Below are 20,333 nucleotides of genomic sequence, written 5' to 3'. Positions count from 1 at the left end.
TATATGTCATTTATTACTCTACAGTGGATCTTCCTGCTATATGCTTATGCTATGTTCCTACCCTAGAGTACAGGTATGTTTTACAGATGTTGCAACAAATTTTCCTGATCAAATTCCTCATCGTCCACCCAGTGCTTTAAGGATATATTGCCTCTGTTGAGGCTCAATTCTACAGTCTCAATTCTTCAACCACTTTATCTGTCAACAGTAGAAATTATCTTGGTTAACAACTTCACAGAGCTTTTCATGCGCGGTCTTCCATAAAAAACCAAATCGCAGCACTCTGACATAATTTCACTGTTTCACTACTAAGAAATATATCCTGTTGGATATTTTAGACTGTTTAAAATAAAACAGTGCAAAGGCTGTTAAGGTAAAGATTTGGCCATGACAAATCACAAAATAGATCTGGTTAGATCAACGAATAAATTGTTCTTAACTGAAATACATGTAGATATTTGTGAATAAAAACTCTAACTTCCACAGTAATTAAATTTCACTAACAAAAAGCAAATCTAAAAACTTGTTTCACATTCACTGATCAGTACTTAGCTTTTACCTTTCAAAGGACAAATGCAGATTATTTACAGAGAAACGTGTCAGATATTAAGTCAACTAAAAGTCCCTTAAAAGAAGGCAAGCAGCTTTTTGCTTGTTCATTTAAACAGAGCATTGAGTTGACAGTGATACTAATAACTTCTTGTTCAGAAAAACACTTCAGTATGTTTCTATTAGCTTCTAATATTTACAAAATGACTAGAAAATGCAAACACAGCTTTCAACTATATAGCTTCCTGGTAAGAGCAGACTCTGACTCAAAACTACACATTAGCAATGCACTATAGGTGACTTCAGATTGGGTCATTTGCATAGTTTTAAACTACTAGTTTAAAGCCACTTGTAGTCAAGGCTTACCAGGAAGCAGCACAAGGTAATGGCCTATCTGACCTACAAAATTAGGTACAGCAGGATTTTATTGTCAGCCAGATGATACAAAATTTTTACCAATGCCATTTACCACTCCTCAACTGGCTCGCCCTAACCTTTTGAAACCATGGCCATTTTTCTTCTTCTACCCATATCCACAAGTCTTATGACCTATTTAAACACCCCACAGAATGGGGAAGAACAAATCATGCATGGAAAGATGTGATTCCGAACCCAGCTTTAAACCAATTCCTGCTGTGCCCCAAACAGGGTGTCACAACAACCTCATAATCCTTATTTATACACTTATGTAATAAATGCCTTAGCTATCTATTATAACAAAAGAACACAGTTAAGTCCAGTTTACTCAAAGATGCATGTCATAAACACTAGCACCCTGCCATCAGTTGGTGTACAGTCAGCCAGAATGCAGCCTCAACCACCTTCACCCAGTCTAATCCCTCCAGCTCCAGGGGGGAGCACTGGGCCTCTCTTCACATCCCAATCCATGCTCTCCTGCCTGCTCCTTGTACTTCCTTGGGTGAACAAAGTGCTGGCATGGTGAGAAGAGTACACAGCCAGTGTGATCAAAACAGTGCCGTATTCACCTTACATGAGTTGCACTGCAGTTACAGCTGTCAAACTAAGCCTTCCCACCATAAGCCCTCATCTCCCATACATCAAACTTAAATGGCTCCACATGTGCTATAAGGGAACTAATCCCAAGCCCTTATCTTTCCTTCAAGAACATTCACACAAAGCTATACCAACTCATCCACAGGCCACATGGTGGCCAGATCTAGCACAGGCGAAGACCAGAGAGCTATTCAAGTGATAGAAATGCCCCCCTCTGAGGCAGCATAATTTAAATTAGCTTAATAGCATTGGCAGATTGCAACTGAAGCTGCAAATCTGAGTGCACGCTTCTGGGAACAGCACTACAAAGGCATCTTTTCATGACAATGCTAAGCTATGACAGATGGGATTCCACCAGCACATGAAAACACAAGGTGTGTCCTGACTGACTCAGCTATCAGGACTAAAGTGATTTTTTTGGAAGCTTCCTATTACACATTCAACAGGATGTTTGTTGCAAAAGGAAGAGTAGAGATTTCATCAAAATAGATGCTAATGTAAAGCAAAGCTGACACTCAGTCACATATCCAGCTCCTGGGAGGTAAGATGACCTAAAGGTCTACCAGCTAAAGCAGTCACACAAAGACACCATAAAGACTCCACAGCAAGAAACAACTCTACAGCAGTGCTGCAGATCTCTCTGCATGTTAATCCAGATACTGTCAATCTTTACATGGAAGAGGATAAACTCTTTTTAACTCACTTGTATTAACAAGAGCATTTCAAAAAGAGAAAGAGGCAAACCACAGTGGTAAGCATTAACCAGGTATCTCCCCCAAACATCCAGCATGAGGTCACGGGTCCTTCAAGAGCCTTGCTTAAAAGTTCTCCACCCTCCAAAAGGGCGGACTCAAAGTTTAAAGACTCTCTCCTTCCCAAGGGTCCTGCAGTCCACTGACACAGCCACCCCACCGTCCATCATTTAACTGCAATATCTCAACTCTTCAGTAATGAAATGGGTAGTTCCACAAAAGTGTCAGCTCAGAACCAGAAGCAAGATAAATGGTCAAAAAAGCCAAGCATATGACAGGAATGATCACTATCCCTATACATAGGGAACAGAAAAGAAATCATTATTAAGTGCTATATAAATCCATCAGGCAGCTGTGTCTTGAATACTCTGAGCAATGTAGAACTGGAACAGAAAGAGAAGAGAAAGCTGATAAAGAATATATGGAATGGTACCTTCATAGCAAGTGGCTACGACTGGACTTTTCTGACTAGAATAGTTGAAACAGGGTGGAAAAAATCATGTGTGCCATGAAGAAAGTAAAATGGAAGAAATGATTAATCATCTTTTAATACAAGAGCTAGAATATGTGAAATACAACCAGCAATTTTAAAAACAAAGCTTTTTCCACACAACCTATAGATTCCTTGCCACAAAGTGAGGCAAATGCTAAAAACAATCCAGGCTGAATACATCATTAGGCATGATCATGGTTACAAGAATCCACTTACAGTATAAAACACCAACACATTGTCTCTGTGGACAGACAGTACTCCAAAGAAGTCACTCACCTTGCCAAACACCCCCTTCCCTGAGTGCCCACCATCAGAGACTGGATACTAGGCTAGGTGGACCTCTCACCTGATCATGTGCAGATTTCCCCATTATGATTCTTTTATTTTTTATTTTTAATTATCATAAGCAGATCTTAAATAAGGGCATGACATCTGCCCGGTTTAAGATGCACATCACTACCAAAGTTCTTAAGCAGTACTGTGATTTCTCAGACAAAAGGGACTAAACAAGACTTCTGGGGTCATCATGTGCTGGGTGCTTCCAATTTCATCTGAATCAGTTAAGTTCCACTTAGAAAATTTATATTGATTTTTTAAATGTAATATTGCATCTGAAAATATAGATAAACAAGTGATCTGTGAACCAACAGTGCCATGGAAGGAGCTGAACATATAAAGGAAAGGAAAATATTTGCAAAGGAGGAGGTGAAAGCAAGAAAGCAATTTCATTTTTAATTTCACTCATTTTCCATATAATTTGTCAATACATTTTAGCAGCTTGATGGGGGGGGAAGCTACTGAACAGTCTCTTATACATACACGCCTACTTACACCAGTGCCTCCGGTATATCACATGCAAATTGTAGCACATTCAAGGAAAAAATAAGAGTGAAGCAACTTTTGCTGTTCTGGCAGCAAAGGGCTGATTTGAGTTAATTACTTTCAAGTATTTTTAAACATTTTCAAAAAGCCCTCACTTTCTCCTACTACATGATTACAAATAATAGATATGCTTACTATGATTTTCATATATTTCTGTAAGTATATTTAATGACAAATTTTTATAAAACAAATAACATCTTCTACTTTATCACATCAAATTTCTGAGTTATAGCCAGCCTTTGGGAGAGAATCTAACTATTTTATCAGGGGAAGGGAAAAATATTACCCTAGAAATATTTACTCTTGACTGTTTATTTGTGACAATAACGACTTCGCATGAGAAAATCTGAGGAATACCTACCCTAATAAATGACTCGAACTTGTAAAACATACAGTTCTTTTTATGCTTAACTATCTCTATGATCTGAAATATCATGGTTAAACAGCTGCAGGTAAGCTCATGCATTTCTACAGTTTTTATCCTCATAACTTTTATTTAGTATTAAAAAAACCCACACACTTACACAGACACCATCAGAGGCAGTGCAATGCGTATTTCTATGAGCTAGTTGACAAGCCAGCAGCATTCTTCAAAAAATTTTTTTAAATATTTCCTTGGGTTTTTTTTTCAAATTTGAAAACATGCAAATTGCTAAAAATAATATTCAAGAAATATAAGTTTAAAGTGATTGAGTTGTGAAAACAAGCTGAACTTGTTCTTTATCAAACTGTAGGAGTTGCAGATGAAAGAAGGTGCTATATAAGGAATAGCTAGACTTCAACAGAGAACACACTGCCAAAACATTTTGGCCTAGATTCTGACAGGCACGCACCCAAGCTGAAGGGTCATGGAAAGCAGCGGTGTAAAGAAACAATCTACAGAGACCAGAAAACATTACACTGAGGATTATGCCTGTGTTGGGGCGGGAAGGAGGTAGGTGGAGGAAGGGGGGACCTGTAGATAGAAGCTGCTTGGGGTTTTGTTTGCTTGGGTTTTTTCAATCGAAATCTCTGGAGAAAGACAAAAGATACAATATTTCAATTATGTGCTAAGGGCCGGAGAAGATATACAAGCACAATTTCTAAGACTGCAACAAATTACAAGATGTATCTTGTTCCTTTTCCTAACTTGCTGCTGCTCCTTCTCATTCGCTTTCCCAGAATATGCTAGGAGGAAGAACGGACAACAAACTATCCCACACAGCTTCTGAAAAAGGCCAAGAAATTCATACTCTGTAATTTGATTAGACCCTTAATAAACATGTCAAAATTTTAATGAAGAATTCTGTATCTGGCAATCTTTCATGCTCGTGAGTAGTACAGAGCATCATAAAGAGGAAATAAAAATCAAATTACAATGCGAGAGATTTGTGAAAGGTCCAGACTGAATTAACAGCTTCATAAATGAAAAGAAAAATTAACAGTTTAAAATTCTTACAATTCAGACAAGAAGACTATTAATAAAAAGGAAGCTGACAACTAGTTAGACGTAGTTTAACCTGGAAAAGTACAGGCTGTAATATTAAAGTGAGGAGTGGGAAAGGCAGTCAAAAAAAGATGATTGAAAAACAGTACTCATGTTAAACAGCAGAGATGACTAGGAAGAAAACAGATGCTCCAGTGTGCACTAAACACAGAAATATCTCATTGTAGGCTACAGAATGGTTCTCACTGGAACAGACATGAATCCAAACCTTTGTGTTCTGCATTCACTAACACCAGGATAAAGATGTCTCATCAAACACACACACACACACTTCAGGGACTGGCTTAGAATAAGGAACAAAACCAAAATTTATGTTAGTTATCAAATTCAGTAGGGCATAGCTCTACTTGCAGATATCAAATGTATCTCATAAAAGCCCAAGAACCATACCTTAAGCTAAGTACACTGAAAGAACCAGCTACTGACAAGTCTATTTCGCTAAAGCTTCAAAAAAAGTCTGTGTCTCCAACTAATAAACCTCCAACTGGTACAATACACCAGCATTTCTGATACTTGGCAATAGAAATTAAAGTCTCTATCTGCTGACATGCTACACACACACACACACACACACACACACACACACAAAATCTCATGTTTCCTAGATACAATTCTTCAACTCTTCGACAAGCTTCACCTGCTCTGGTCAGAAGGATATTCAACATTCTTCTCCACTTACCTAACACATACCCCACAGTACCAACCTGACTGCTTGCACTTGCAATTCTAAAATGGGCTGCATGCCACATTTTCAGCATAAAATACCACGGACCATATAAGTTATCAGAACTTCCTACTGTTCTTACACCAGTGAACAAGCTTGTAAAAAAAATCTTTACGTAAGTGTTACCTTTGGTGTTAACATTAGTCTGACGAGTCAGAGTAAAGCAAAAATCACTGGTCTGATTTCACTATGGTTTTGAATGAAAAGATATTATGCTTGGGAATATTTTGTTTTACCTGTTCCTATAACATACCAGCTGCTATATGGTACATTTCCCTTCCTGTGGTAAAGGGCTTGTAGGTGCTTACATAATTTTACAATTCTGATACTCAGACATTAAATTATACACACCGAAGTCAGACACAGAAGGAGACATGTAATCTGTTCAGACCAGCACTGCTTCAGCACATTTCTTAATCAACGACACATCTCACATGTCTCAATTAAAAACTAATTTATAGGAGAACCAAGAGGAAAAGAAAAAAAAGCCCCCTAACTACACATCAATCCTTATGAAAACCATGCTTCGAAGTCTCATGAGTGCAGATACTTTTATTAATGGCAGTTTTCAAATCAGCATCCTATGATAAAGGCTTCAAATGCCTGTCGAATTAATGCACCCGGTGCAATTGTAAGTACTGTTTAAAAGGGGGGAGGGAGGGGGGGGAGCGGGAAACCAGAAAAAGAAAAATAAGAGCCTGAAGTCTATTTCAGCTAGTCAGCTGGTCATTCGCGTGATACTTCACACCGTAAAAAATAAGAAGAACCCGTTCAAGATAAAGCTTCACCCCAAGGAAACGAAGGGTGCTTCATAAAGGAGGAGGTGGGGGTGAGGGTCCCGCACACGACCCCCCACTGCCCCGCATCGCCCCGGCACAGCACAGGAGATGCTGCCTCCCCTCTCCGCCCGGAGCGACCGCTTCAGCCCCGTGTTCTCTGCCCCGAGGCTCTCCTGGGGCCAACAACTCACTGCCGCCCCGGCCACAGCTCCCACCGCCCGGCCCCAAGGGCTTTAATTCCGCAAAACCCCGTGCCGTGGGCCGGGGGGGGGAAGGGGCAAGAAATTCTTGCCGGCCCTACAGACGTCGGCCCTACATAGTGCTTTCCCTCCCCTTTCTCGCCCACCAATCTTTTTTTCGTGTGGAAGGGGGGGATCCCGCTGGCCAGCGGCAGCCCTTGCCTTCCCGCCCCACGCCTCGGGGCGAGGGGAGCGGCCGGGGCGCCCCGCGGGCTGCGCCCCCTACGCTGAGCAGGGAGACGCCGGGAAAAGTTTGAGCAGGGAAAGGGGAGAGAGCAGCTCCGGCCCCGCCGCCAGCACCGCCGGCACCTGGGAGGCTGGCCGGGGGAGAGAAGGAGGAGGAGGGGAGGAAGGAGAGTTTGTGAGGTGCCCGAAGCCCGCGCCCTGCCCGCCCCTGCAAGCCCTGCGCCGGCAGCACACGCACGGGTCGCCCACCCCGCCGCACCTCGCCCCGCAGAGCGGAGGGGATGGAGGTGTGGGGCGGCCCTTCTGCAGCCCCACCGCCGCTCCTCGGGGCGGGAACCCGGAGCAGTGCCACCCGCGACCCCCCGCAACCCTCTCTCCTTCCTCTGCCGGCGCACAGCCCGAGCACGGCGCGACCCAGCCGCGCCGCCCGCCCTTACCTGGGCGCCGAGCAACAACTCACCTGCGGAGAACTGGGCCCGGGCCGCCCCGAGCAGGGCGGGCGAGCGGCCGGCCAGCAGGGCGAGCGCCGCCAGCAGCGGCAGCGAGGCGGCGGCGCCGGCCCCCCTGCCCATGCCGACTTGCGGAGAAGTTTCTGAAAGAGGCCGGGGCTGCCCCGGCCCGCGGCGGCGGGCGGAGCGCGCCTCGCCCGCCCCTTTCGCCGCGGCGCCTCGCCAGGAGACCCCCGCGCCGAGGGGCGCCCGCTGGCCCCGGGGCCGCCCGCTGGGGCAGCCGTCTGCGGCGCGACGAGCGCGGCGGCAGAGGCACCGACTCCCCTCGTACTCCGGAGTTACTTTGCTGCTGGGAGAGCGGGGCTGGAGGGAGGAGCCGAGAGCGCACGTCCAACCCCCGTTCCCCGGCACTTGGCACGGGGAATGTGGGACTCCGGCCCGCAGCCCGGCGCGGGCGCAGCGGCGCCCGGCAGCGCCTCCTGCTGCAGGCGCGGGGGCAGCGCCGGCTGGGATGGGATCGGCGCTGCCCGGATCGTCTCAGTGCTGTCCGGCCCCGCTCGGCTTGCCTCTGCTTTCCTTGGCACGGCTCGGCTCGGAACGGCTCTGTTTTCACTGGCACGGCTCGGCTCGACACGGCTCTGCTTTCTCTGGCACGGCTCGGCCCGACTCTTCTCCTCTCACTCTTGCACGGCACAGCCTGGCTCGGCGCGGCTCGGCTCGCCTCGGCTCGGCTCAGCACGGCACAGGAGCCGCTACCGGTGGCTGTACGAGCCCCTCGCTCTCGTCCCCCCGCCTGGGGAGAACCTGCCGCTTCTGGAGGAGAAGGAGGAGGCGGAGAGGGGCGGAAGGGAAAGCGCGCCGGCTGAGCTGGTGGGGCGGGAGGTCGGGGCAGGGAGCGCGGCCGGGGGCGGAGGGTCCCGGGTGCTGGTTACGGAGGGAAGTCCCCCCGCCCAGGGCGGGATATGCTGTCTGATCCCGCTTTTGGAAACGCGGTATCGATCGGGTGGCAAGCGTGGAGTTATCAGCGCACATCAAGCAGCCTGGCTGTATCCTCGAGTCAGGGTTCATGTTTTTGCTTTTTTGGCAACACTTGTCTGGTTTCTAATGCTAGTAAAGGCTCATTGATCGGAATTGGAATGGTAATAAAGAGTATTGCCATTAATGCTGTCATTTCCACGTGTAATCGAAATTCGACCTTTCAGACAGGTCTGTGTGCTGCTGTGAGACTGACACCCGTGGTTTGAGAAGCAGAATACTCTTTCCCAGGTATGCCCTATAATAACAGCCTCGTTTTCTGTCTCTGAAAAAAACCCAAAAAGCATTTAGAGTAACAGATCAAACCACCAGTGCTGGAATTTCTGTTTAAATAGGCATAATTTCCTCCAATTTTTTTAACCTATTTTTTATTAGATTTTCTTTTTTCGTGACAGCTTGTAATTAGAGACGTTGTATAGTGATTACAAACGAACCTGAAACCACTGGAAACTCACAGGTTTTATTGCAAACTCGAAATTCAATCCAGGCTCATCAAAGGTTTGCTGTGATTCAAAATCATTTCCAGCCAATGTCTGGCAGCTGGGGTTTACCTTTAAGCCTCGCAAGGTTTTCGCAGCAGAAAAAATTAAGAAACAGATGGAACACAGCAGTTTGCTTTGTTATACGAACTACCGCATGTACTTCACACACCCCCAGAAAAAAAAACTAACACTAAAAAAACCTGTGCACCTGGAACCCCCGTCCTTCATTTGGGTGGAGTGGCCGAAAACCAACTTGCATGATGTGCTTCAGTGAACACTGGCTCTTTGTTTGAACTTCAAGAAGAATGGGAGCTGTGTGAGATGATCTCATGACACCCAGTGTTTCAGTAAGGATGGGCCACGTACTAGGTCCAAGTAAACATTGGAAATTGTTCTGAGCAAGGGGAAGGAAAGCAGCGTGCCACCCCAGTTTCTGATGCACGAGGCTGCAACACTATTTCTGTTGTTAGGCGAAAACTTTTAATGAAAAAATTCCAAGTCATATAGACATAGTTGTGGAGGAGTACATGGGTATCTGATGCCAGCCTTTATCCTGAGAGCTATAGAACTGACACTGTAAAAGTGGCTTCAAGCCAGATAACTTGTGAATGGTTTGGGAAGCAGAAAGAGGAAGACTAATGCCTGCTTCCCCTTTACCATCGTGGCAGGTTTGCATGTATGTCTGGTGTCCAGTACTGCAGATTGCCACGTCCAGAGATCCAGAATGTGGGAGCAGTTGGTAGGTGATAGTGAACGTGCAGGTCCAGGTCACTATTCCATTTCATTGCTATAAGATGATGAATCCCACTGATGTACTGTGCTTTATCCAGGTAGTTTACATATCTTCCAGTAGGAGTCTCTTGGGATTTCATCCTTTCCCATTACTCACATTGCTGTTAAAAAGCAATAAAAAGGATTTTGATTGCTCTTCTTTCTTTGACTGGAGAGTTCAAGCTTAAGAGGTATGGGTGAGATGTGCTTGTGACCTCACTTTTCCCTCAGTCTGTTGAACTATTATGTGTAGTTCACTCTTTGCGTCTTTCTACTGTACTTGGCATCCTGAAAAATATTTAAACTTAAACATCAGGTTTGAGATCATTTTTATGTTACATAACATGAATGGATTTATTTTTTGTTCCAGCTTTTACAGTTTTAGAGCTTTAAATGTTTTACAGTTTTTACATTTCCAATTAAGAGCCAGTATATCTATATTACCTCTTGCACATCTTTTACGAACTGTCTGAGCAAACAACTTGTATGCTAAATACAAGCCAAATATAGCAGCAGAAAGATGGATACACCCCAACATCTTTCCCTCCAGCCTAAGGGGTATTTGGAACTTAAGGAAGGTACTGTTTATTGTGATAATTACAACTCTAAATAAATTCCCTAATAAATCTCTGTCAAATTCAAGAAAGTTTGGTTCTGAAACTTGACTAGATGCCTCTACTCTCTTTGCATTCCCTGTTAAAACTTCCCCATTATAGTTTTGGGTGTTGTTAAACCCATCATAACATATTTTTTAATACAGGCTATCATTTAATTATGTTCATAATGACTGACAGTTATCTAGCATAATATATAATCTCACAGTAAAATATATTAAATTAACAATATTCCAGTGTTATATGATAGAATTCTTATTGAAGGTGGTATTTCCCCATGGCATATGAATAGTATATAAAGTTTAGATATGTTACAGTAAGTTACGTATTCCTAATCAGGAAAGATAGTTCCCTCTTCACTCTTTTCCTTTAACCTAGAGCACAAGGGGATTTGGAGAGATTTAAATGAAATTTTTCAAAAAATCAGATAGTCAAGGATTCTCATTATCCTGCTGCTCCCATTCGACTTTCCACCCCTCTACAGTTTTGTTTCCTTTGTGAAAAACTGCTCATTTATTTTGTGAGTCTTAAAAAGATCCAAGGCCTTGAAGTTCTGGCTCTTGGAGGTTGAAGATCCTAGAGAAAATTGAGACTCGTATTGACTGAGGTTTTCTTGGTGTTTTCCAATAATGCCCATGTCAGGGTTGTCATTGTATTTTGACTTCTGAAAAAAATACCTCCATAAAATGTACTGCAAATTTCAATTAAATGTGATATTTTGCTCCCTAGTTCTCACAGAAGCTTTTTTAGAGCATACTAATTCCACAGAGAACCAACAGCCAAAGCTCTTGTCTAACTATGGACGTGTGAACTGAAGAGAAGGAGACAATGCTGAGTCTTACTGATGCCTTTGAACTTTCTCCCAGTTGCTTTTTTGATGCAAATGTAGGGCAGGCAGAGGTCTAAAAGGATGATGATTCACTGATGCATATGATGTGTGCACAGGTGGACCTGGATAATAGCTTCCCCACGTTCACCCAGCTACTTGTGGTACATGGTGAGAATAGGGCATGCAACAAGTGAAGTACCCTTTGAGAGGGGTACCTCTGCAGCTCTTGCTCACATTCTTCAGTCCCAATGTCACCAGAGCTAGTGACAAGCTTGTGTGATTACAGAGAGCTGTGTGGTGTTTTGTTCAGCCAAAGGGTGGACTCAATGATCTCGGAAGTCTTTTCCAACCTAAATGATTCTAATATTCTATAATATCATTCTGTGATTTCCCATCCTGAGCCTCCTGTTCTCACCTGACCAACATTCTCAGCAATGTCCACCTTTCAGGGTAGAATTTTCTATTCTTTACCCAGAGACAGAATATTACTTTGGTCTGCTTGTCATTTCTGCAGTTTTGATAAAGTAACATTTGGGTTTTTAAAAAGAGTTCATAGCCTCAATTACCTGTTATTGACCAAATCCTGTCTTATTTTTTTCAAGCAGACAAAATAGTTCACAACTGAAATATAGCATGGGAATAGCCTTCAAGAAGGAGTGAGACATGAGCTTGTTCTCATATAAATTGTTTTACTGAATTCCATCCCTTCAAAATTACATTGTACTGTGCATTCCTCATGCCAGGGTCCAGCCCAGAAACAAGCTGGTTCCTGAGTTTGTCTAAACATCAAAGAAACTGTTCTGTAAAAGTCTCTATCTGAGTATGGTCTTATTGTGTAAGACACTATTCGGTTAAAGCAAGGTGTATCGAGATCTGGTCTCTGGGAGACAGCTAATAGCTAAAACACAGCGTATCTATTGGTGATTATAAATGCATTAAAATCCTCAGAACCATTTAGTTTTAAACAAGTTCTTGTAACACATTTTCTGTATGTGTGCAAATTTCCACTTTACCTAGAAACCTTTTACTTGTTGTCTTCTACCCCCATGCCATCCATCACAGTTGCATGCTCGTATTCCTCATTAGAAACATAGGAGGAAACATTATTTTGTGCCATTGAGGAAGATACCAAAAAGACTTTAGAAGTTTCTGAGGACTTGCAAAAGTACATTGCACTTCTGTAGTAATTACCCAATTCTTTTTAGGTTATTGTACCTGTACCTAATGCTTGCAATTGTTTGAAAGCATGTAGAGCTAAAGTCAGCAACACTAAAGCTGAGCTTAAACTCAGTTGAAGGTGTTCATTCAGGTTTTGGAACAGCTCTGAATAGGCGCTCAATATGCCGTTCAAAGGTTCATGAGAACTTGGGAAGCAAAATGCACAGATGGCCTTAGAGCATGTCTTGCCACTGAAGTACAGCAGACCAAGATATTCAATAATAGAGAATAGTCAGATGAGGTGTTGCAGGTGTTAATCTGATGCACTGAAAACGAGAAGCTGATAGAAAAATGAATGTAAAAAGATAATATACAGATGGACCACCTAGAGATATCATTTTAGCAGCAACTTTTCAGGCTAAATAGTTGCTTGTGATCATCAGGATAAATCACACAGTATTGCTTCTGTTCACATGTTAGGTAATATATTTGTAGCTTAATTGAGTAAACATGAATATTTAAAATTCAGAGAGTAGAATGTTTGTAAGAAGCTAATGGATGAAAGAAACAAACTTAAAGTAAAATCAATGTGATGCAAAATAACCTTGCACTTTTTATCCAGTTTTATTCAGGCTTAGCAGGTTCTGATTGGCACAAGCAACATGACAATATTTTGTACATAAAAAGAAATGCAGAGCCAGGTAGTTTCCTATTGAGAACCTTTGAAGAACATGCGGTTTGTGAATTGACAAGTGATAGGCCTCAAAATACTTAAATATGATTCTGGGGATGCTGGTGGCTTCACTGATAGAGAGTAGGTTTAGATTAGATATTGGAAGAAATACTTTACATGAGGGTGGTGAAGCACTGGAAGCAGTTGCCCAGAGAATTTGTGGATGACTCATCCTTGGAAGTGTTCAAGAGCAGGTTGGATGGGGCCCTGAGCAACCTGGTCTAATGGATAGCATCCCTGCCTGTAGTAAGGGGTTTAGAACTAGATGATTTTTAAGGTCCCTTCCAACCCTGGCCATTCTATCATTCTATGATATCTCTTTTTCTAGGCTTTTTTTTTTTTTTTTTTTTAGCATAGTTAGAGTTATTCAGAGGTCCCAGAGGAGACATTTCGTAGAAAACAGACATCTGAAAGGCATTTGTAAATGTCAAACCCTGGTCCCATTAGTGGCAAAAAATTCAACAACTTCATTTGAATGGTGTGATTCATGTAGGGAGAGTAATGACATGCAAGTTGTCCATAGCCTCAAGACCTCTCACCAGTGCTGGCACGTCCAGTTGTGCTACATCCAATGATCAGTTTTTTAAGGGGACTTGGAGATAAATTAATTATTTAAAATTACAATAAATTGAGAATTCAGTCTTCCCTCCCTTAACAGATGTAAGGTTCTTGTGATTACCATTAGATCCTCAATACCAGATATTGTCAAACTCTTACCTGAAAGACGTGTTTCAGAAAACCTTAAAGTGAAATAAATAGAGCTTATAAATCACAAATTACTTTTAAGTAATTGTCCTTGTTTCAGCCAAGGACGGTTAATTTTTTGCCATGAGGGAGCCTGGAGCTGTGGGGGCATGACCAAGACCCTATTTGATACTATCCCATGTGAGGGAAAGGGGCTCTTTGTCTCTTTTCTGAGAAGAAGGGCTTTCCTTCAGGTGGAGCAAGCGTAGTGGACAGAGCAGTGGGTGACACTGGTCCCGACCGGAGGGAGTGGTTTGAGTGGTGTGGCTGCAATCAGGCCAACCTCCACACTCTCTCTTTTGTACTCTTTTGCTGTTAATATTGTTGTTGTCACTGTTACTGTTCATTTTTTTAATCTCACTGCTGTTTCCAGTAATTTTTTTTATCTCAACTCATGACCTTTGCCTTTTGTGCTTTCAGTTGGAGGGGGAGGGGAGTGGCTCGTGGTCTTCGGCTGCAAACTGACGACAGTAATGCAGAACTCTGTAGTGTTGAGCAGGTCTGTTGGTAGTGACTTTGATTGGCTTATCCAGGCATAGATGTCCAATACAGATTACTGTCAAACATGTTACTGAAACAAAAGAAAGCTAGGCCTGGCTTGTAGGAGAGCAATTACTCTCCCTGTAATGACTGTTGGTGTTACAGTGGTATGTTCCAAACTTCTATGAAATCCAAATTCTTACGTGTTTCTACCTCTTCTTGTTAATTGGAAATTGATATATGTAAGGGTGCTGAGAAGTCTGCTTGGATTTAAAATGATCTAAAGAATACTACCCTGAGCATTAACAACCATGAGTAAATGACAATATAAAAACCACTGTCCAATGCTCTGGCACATTTATCCATTAAAAAGGAATATATTCAGGTTCTTGCTGTTAAACAAGAGATGGCTAAGATTTGAATAAGAAAGAGATTTGAACAAGCCCAGTCTATGATTCAAACTTACCTTCACAAATACTAATGATAGCCAGGAATGAAAACTGGAATCTGCAATCAGTCAGTCCATACTCAAGGGAACAAGAATATGATTAAAATCATTTCAAGTCCAGGACTATACACACATTTATTTTTGCAGTCTCACTGGCTACCAACCAAAAGCAAAACTAGGGCCCAACTATGTGCCCTCCATAATTGCGGCTATGCTACTGATCAGTGACAACCCACCAGAAAAGGAAAGTTCCCATCTGGCAGAGGTTTTCTGAATTACCTGCAGGGAAAAGAAGACCTGAGTAGGGAAAGATCCTAAACAAAATATAGCCCTCTGTATTTGAGCCTGCTATGTAAGTTGTCAGCTGGGGTAGGGCTATATGACCTCTCGAAGGAGGAATAGATATTGAATTATTTCTTCATCACACATAAACCTGAGGAATTGTTAAAGCTCTGAAGATACTTTTGCAGAAACAATTGATAAAAATTCTTGGTTGCCATTTCTATAGATTTAGGAAGATTTCATCCCCAAGGGAAATTAATCAAGCCACATTAATACATACTCAGAAGACACACAAGTCATAACTGACATCTGGTATAGTGATCGTTCATGTCATTCCACAAAAGCTTTCTCTCTCTGAACAGTCTTTCATAAGCCACTACTAAACTTCTCCTCGAAAGTGGAAAGTCTCATCAGATAAATCTTACCAGTCATAAAGACTTTATCTCTGGGGTCTGACAGCTGTTTTCTGGTTGTTCTTAAAATATTACTACTTCAGTTCTGTATACTTTAAGATTTCAGTGTGATTTTCAGATATCTACCACAAAGCCCTAAGTTTCCACTTTTATGTTTCTTCATTTTAGAGTTAAAGTATTCTCGTCAATTCCCAGTTTTTAAAATAAGTTACTAAAATGGAAAAGGCTACTTACTCCAAGAATAGATGTGTATATATCTTATCCAAAGTAGGTTAACTTCTGCCCGAAGAGTTTATCAGCATTTGAATTACCGTACTCTGTCTTTGCTGGATGGCAAGTGACTCACTCTGAATTATTGTACGTCAGGATGTTGGAGCTGTGTGTAAAGTTGCTATATTCTTCAATTTTTTCCATTTTTTTTGTTCTATATTTAAAACTTGCATTTTTTATATCCAATTTTAGTGGTGTAATACTTGGAATATTTCTTCTTTCCCTAGAAAAACTTTATTGGAACAATTCAGAAAAGGGGGAGAGAACAGCGTTGTGGAAGACCATGCTACCTGAAACAGAATACTGTGAAACATTTAATAATAACTTTATTAGAGTCTAGAGAGTATTGAAAAGTAAAAAATTTGTAGAGCAGAATTAGGAGTGTTTACCTGGCAACTTGTTACAGTATTTGTTGTTTTCTGAAAAGAAGGCTCATGCAGACATTTATATGAGAAAATTATTTTACCTGGCCCAATTGTTTATTTTAGTTTTGAAAATGTATCTCCACTGGATTCTGAAACTCATTTCAATGCAAGTTGAAGGAAAATGACTTTACATTTTATGCATATAGAATAATCTAGAAGATTTTATAATGAACTTGGGTGCTTCTTTTTCTGTCTGTGCTGGAGTGATTCTATAATAACATAGATATCACTTACTCAGCTGAATTGTATTACTGTCTCTTCTATCTCAACAATGACAGACTAAAGGACAGAAGAACAGTTCAAGAATACCTATAGCAAATGCAACGCCAACCTTCGTCAGCAGTGACAAATATGCAGTACTACACTACTAACCTTTTGTGTGCTGTAAATAAACCCACATCCTGTTTTGCCTAACTCCTTTGAGATACCACTTCCCTCAAAAAAAACCACAGTCCTTAGGTCCTCAGCAATATTTGCAGATTGAAATGTGCTTATGGATCTTACTGTAGCCTACAACTAGGTTCAGTGACCGGATTGATGTATTTTACTGTCTCACTCTGCTTTATCCCATCCTGTTCTTGAATTGCCATCTATCTCTTCTGGGTAGGGACATTCTGGATACAAACAGGAATCCTCCATCTTTATAGTGCTGATGGCAGTAGTAGCATTGATACAGTTTGTGAAGTGCTGTTCCTGAACAAAGGATTAGCCATTTTTTACCTTGAGCTTTGGTTTGAGTGGTTTATTATCTTCCTGACTCAAAACTGTTTTAGGAGACTTGAAGCAATCTGTAGGATCTCAGCCTGGTTTTCTCCATGTTCCAGTCTATTCCTCTCCCCACTTGACTGCTTATACTCCAGAGAAGAGCAGGGTCCTCTTCTAGTCTCAGATACCTCAAAGGAGAGAATCATGAATGAATCTGACCCCAAAAAATGTTTCATAGTAACTTCTAGTGGACCAGATCTGGAGGTTTTCTAAGTCAACAATATTCAGCCTCCACAGGAAATACCATAGTACTTTTTAGCTTCTGCTCAGAATAATTGCTGTTGGTCTAATTTTTGATGTGCCAATGAGAGTAAGTAGCTAGTTGTTTACTCCTTTTACAGTGCCCACCTGAGTGCCAACACTTAATGATTACTCAGTATGTGGCACCACTGTAATGACAATCTTAGCAATAACACCACTAAAACAACAATATCATTAAATTATTTTCCCAGAGGAGATAATAGACAACGATAAAGAGAAAAAAAAGAAAACCATAAATATAAATTACGTTAGTCTTGGAGAATATCACTTGTTTGTTCAGTAGGAAGAAAAAACCAGCAATTATCAGAAACCTTTCAGTTCCTGAGGATGAAAGGTTAAAACACCCATGAACTCCACCTAACTACAGGTTTTATTTGGAAAAAATATAGACTCAGAGAGACCCTGTCCTTGCACAGCTGAAATGCCCTTTCTCCTGTTTCAGTTCCCACTGGAGTAATTAGCTGTGGTAGCAGTTCAAAAGTGGTTGCCTGACATTTATGATTAGAATTGATAATTCCAGAGTTCTAAACATTTCATTTATTAAGAACTATATTTCTACTTAAAATCTCTCTTTCACCTACATTTTTGCGTTTATGGTTACAATTAATACCTACAAATATAAAAAAATACATGCTTCCCCTATTTTTCATTGTGCTCAGATGATGCAATTTGTAGCACTTCAGGTCTGGTTATTTGGTTGTTATCTTTTATATAATCGATGAGAGTTCTGTCCAGCAACAGAGGCTCTTCACGCGGTACTGTGAATAGTCCCACTGAAATCAGAGTCTCATTCATCATGCTTGGTGATTATGGTTTGGTAGATGGGGCCAGATCTCATAACTCTCTACCACGCCCCCTCGCCCCTCCCCACTTCCTAAGGGTGTTTTTAAACCATTTGGAAGAGAAAAATATATATTAAATCTCTAAAAATGGTAAAAATTGTTCATATATTAAATCTCTAAAAATGGTAAAAATTGTTCATATATCAGGATTTAGCTTTTAAGGACACTATGTATAACACCATCAGTAATAATGTCATTCAATGATACCCTCTGTTAAGTGACAACACTTGTATTCAACTAAATTAAAGGTCTGAAAAAACATTAAGTTCTTTAATTTTTCAAGAGTCTGAGCCTTTAACTAACACATTGCCTCATAATGGATTTCAATGACTAATCAACTTAATTTTGAAAACGCGTCAAGATTTAAGTTCCAAAAATTGCTCTTGACAATATCTCTCTAAATTAGTCTTTGCTTTTGCCTACACTAATTACTGTTTTATCTATATACTATAGAACTCAGAGAGGGTTGTCAGTAATAAAATTATTAAAAATATATTGTTAGCAAGCACTTAGGTTAAAATTACTTTTACTGTAATTTTTTAATCATCAGCTGTCAGTGATTTGAGTCATGCATGATTTACAATGAAATCTGCATTTCTAACTCCCAAAGGAGATAGATTATTCTGTTCACTTATGCTAACAAAGAGTACTCCAACAAGTCTTTGGGATCATAAAGTGGAAGACTACCTGCCCAGTCATAAATTATAAGCAGCCTCATTAATTTATTTCAGGTATGTGCATGAAGGATTTTTTATAACCACAGTTGCTGTAAGGCAGGTAGAGTGCCTAGCAGCATGCAGGGATTCCAGAGAGGCTTGTGATCTTCTTATCCTGCTGTGTTCAAAGTTTCAAGGATTGTCTTGAAGCAAATGTTTGATGGATAGCATACAGTGCTCCTCCATCCGGCACTGTGAGTCATCGCATTGTGTATTGTACAAGTTTATTCAACTTCCACAGAGCAGCATATCCCACACAGAGACCTAAGTGTTTCTTTTTCCTCTCTCTAAGGACAAACTTTCTGATTCTACTTTATATTCTTTGTCCAGAGCTTCTGAAGTGGAATAGAGTTCCAAATGGGGAGATGGTGACTTGACTCTGCTTTTTTTTCCCTTCACATGAAGAAATAAGCCTTGATTAATGATGAGTTTCTGTTCACAGTGTTCTTTCTTTTAAAAGGCAAAACCTGTTCTCTGTGTGTGTGGAAAACAGCAGATTGACAGCCCTGGGAGACTGAAAGCCCTCTGTTTATCCCCAGTACAGATACAGCACAACTAGCAAAAATGCAACTTTCCATAAGATATCCTATCAATGTATTTCAGCAGCAGTCTACATGGCCAGGGAAATATTCAGAATTCTAGAAGTCACTGTAGTTATTCAGCTTATGTGGTGCTTTGTCTTTGCCAAAGCTACTAACCACAGCAATGGCAATTTCTGTGATCTGGATGACTGAGAACATTTGCTTTATTTGAACAGTCATCACATGGTAGTAGCTTTCATTTAAGACTGATTTGGTCTGAATTTGAACCATATTTCATAGACAAATACCTTAATGTCTTGTATCCAGTCACATGAGCCTTTCAGCTACTCTAAGTGTCCCTTCCCTTAAAAGGAAAAGAAAGAGAGGTTATTTTTTGCGGTTTTTTGAATGGGGAGGGGAATCTTGGCCGATCACATTCATTTCAGTACTTTGGTGCCTCTTTGAAACTGATGGGAATGTACCATGAGTGACTCTTCTTGCACAGCTATAAAATTCGATGAGTTCAGAAGGAATTGCAGGTGGAGCAACCTGAACATATGAGTGTGAATAAGAGGTTATTTGCACACTGATTATTGCAAAAGATTTCTACAGATGCATATTAGGAGACTTATAGATTGTAAAATGCCTTAGTACCACTTTGGGAAGCGGTATGCCAGAGATGAAAATTATTGGTTTCTTAGCACATTCCTGTTTCAAGGAAGCCAAAATTGAATCATCATTCTGTGGTGGGGACAGGAAAAGGAACACATTGGCTAGATATATGGCTGTCCTAGGACAGGAGGCATTGGTGAGGGAGGAAAGAACCTGCAGAGGAAAGGTGACAAGAAAAACACTTCCAGACCTTTCTTAATGTCCTATGGCTGGCAGTTAGTACTCAGAAACTGAGTTTAAAATTACGAGACTGTCATGAATTTTGGTCAGGGATCTGCTCAGGCAGCCTAACTGAAATACACTTTTTTTTTCCACTGAA

The 20,333-nt window shown here is 41.3% G+C and overlaps 1 protein-coding gene across 15 annotated transcripts in view; it reads right to left on the bottom strand.

Moving 5' to 3' along the window:
• PTPRK (protein tyrosine phosphatase receptor type K) overlaps positions 1-7,852 on the bottom strand; it is a 391,962-nt gene extending 384,110 nt beyond the window's left edge. For all 15 annotated transcript variants that reach the window (XM_032681705.1, XM_032681692.1, XM_032681696.1 and 12 more), the window contains exon 1: positions 7,565-7,852. In XM_032681705.1, the coding sequence (XP_032537596.1) occupies positions 7,565-7,676 (112 nt within the window). In that variant the 5' untranslated portion in view covers positions 7,677-7,852. The remainder of the gene's footprint in view (positions 1-7,564) is intronic.
• Between the last annotated feature and the right edge of the window lie 12,481 nt (positions 7,853-20,333).

Source organism: Chiroxiphia lanceolata, chromosome 3 (genome assembly GCF_009829145.1).
Source record: "Chiroxiphia lanceolata isolate bChiLan1 chromosome 3, bChiLan1.pri, whole genome shotgun sequence".
Classification (NCBI taxonomy): Eukaryota; Metazoa; Chordata; class Aves; order Passeriformes; family Pipridae; genus Chiroxiphia; species Chiroxiphia lanceolata.
Note: the sequence above shows the minus strand (reverse complement) of the source record. Positions and strands in the feature narration are given on the sequence as shown.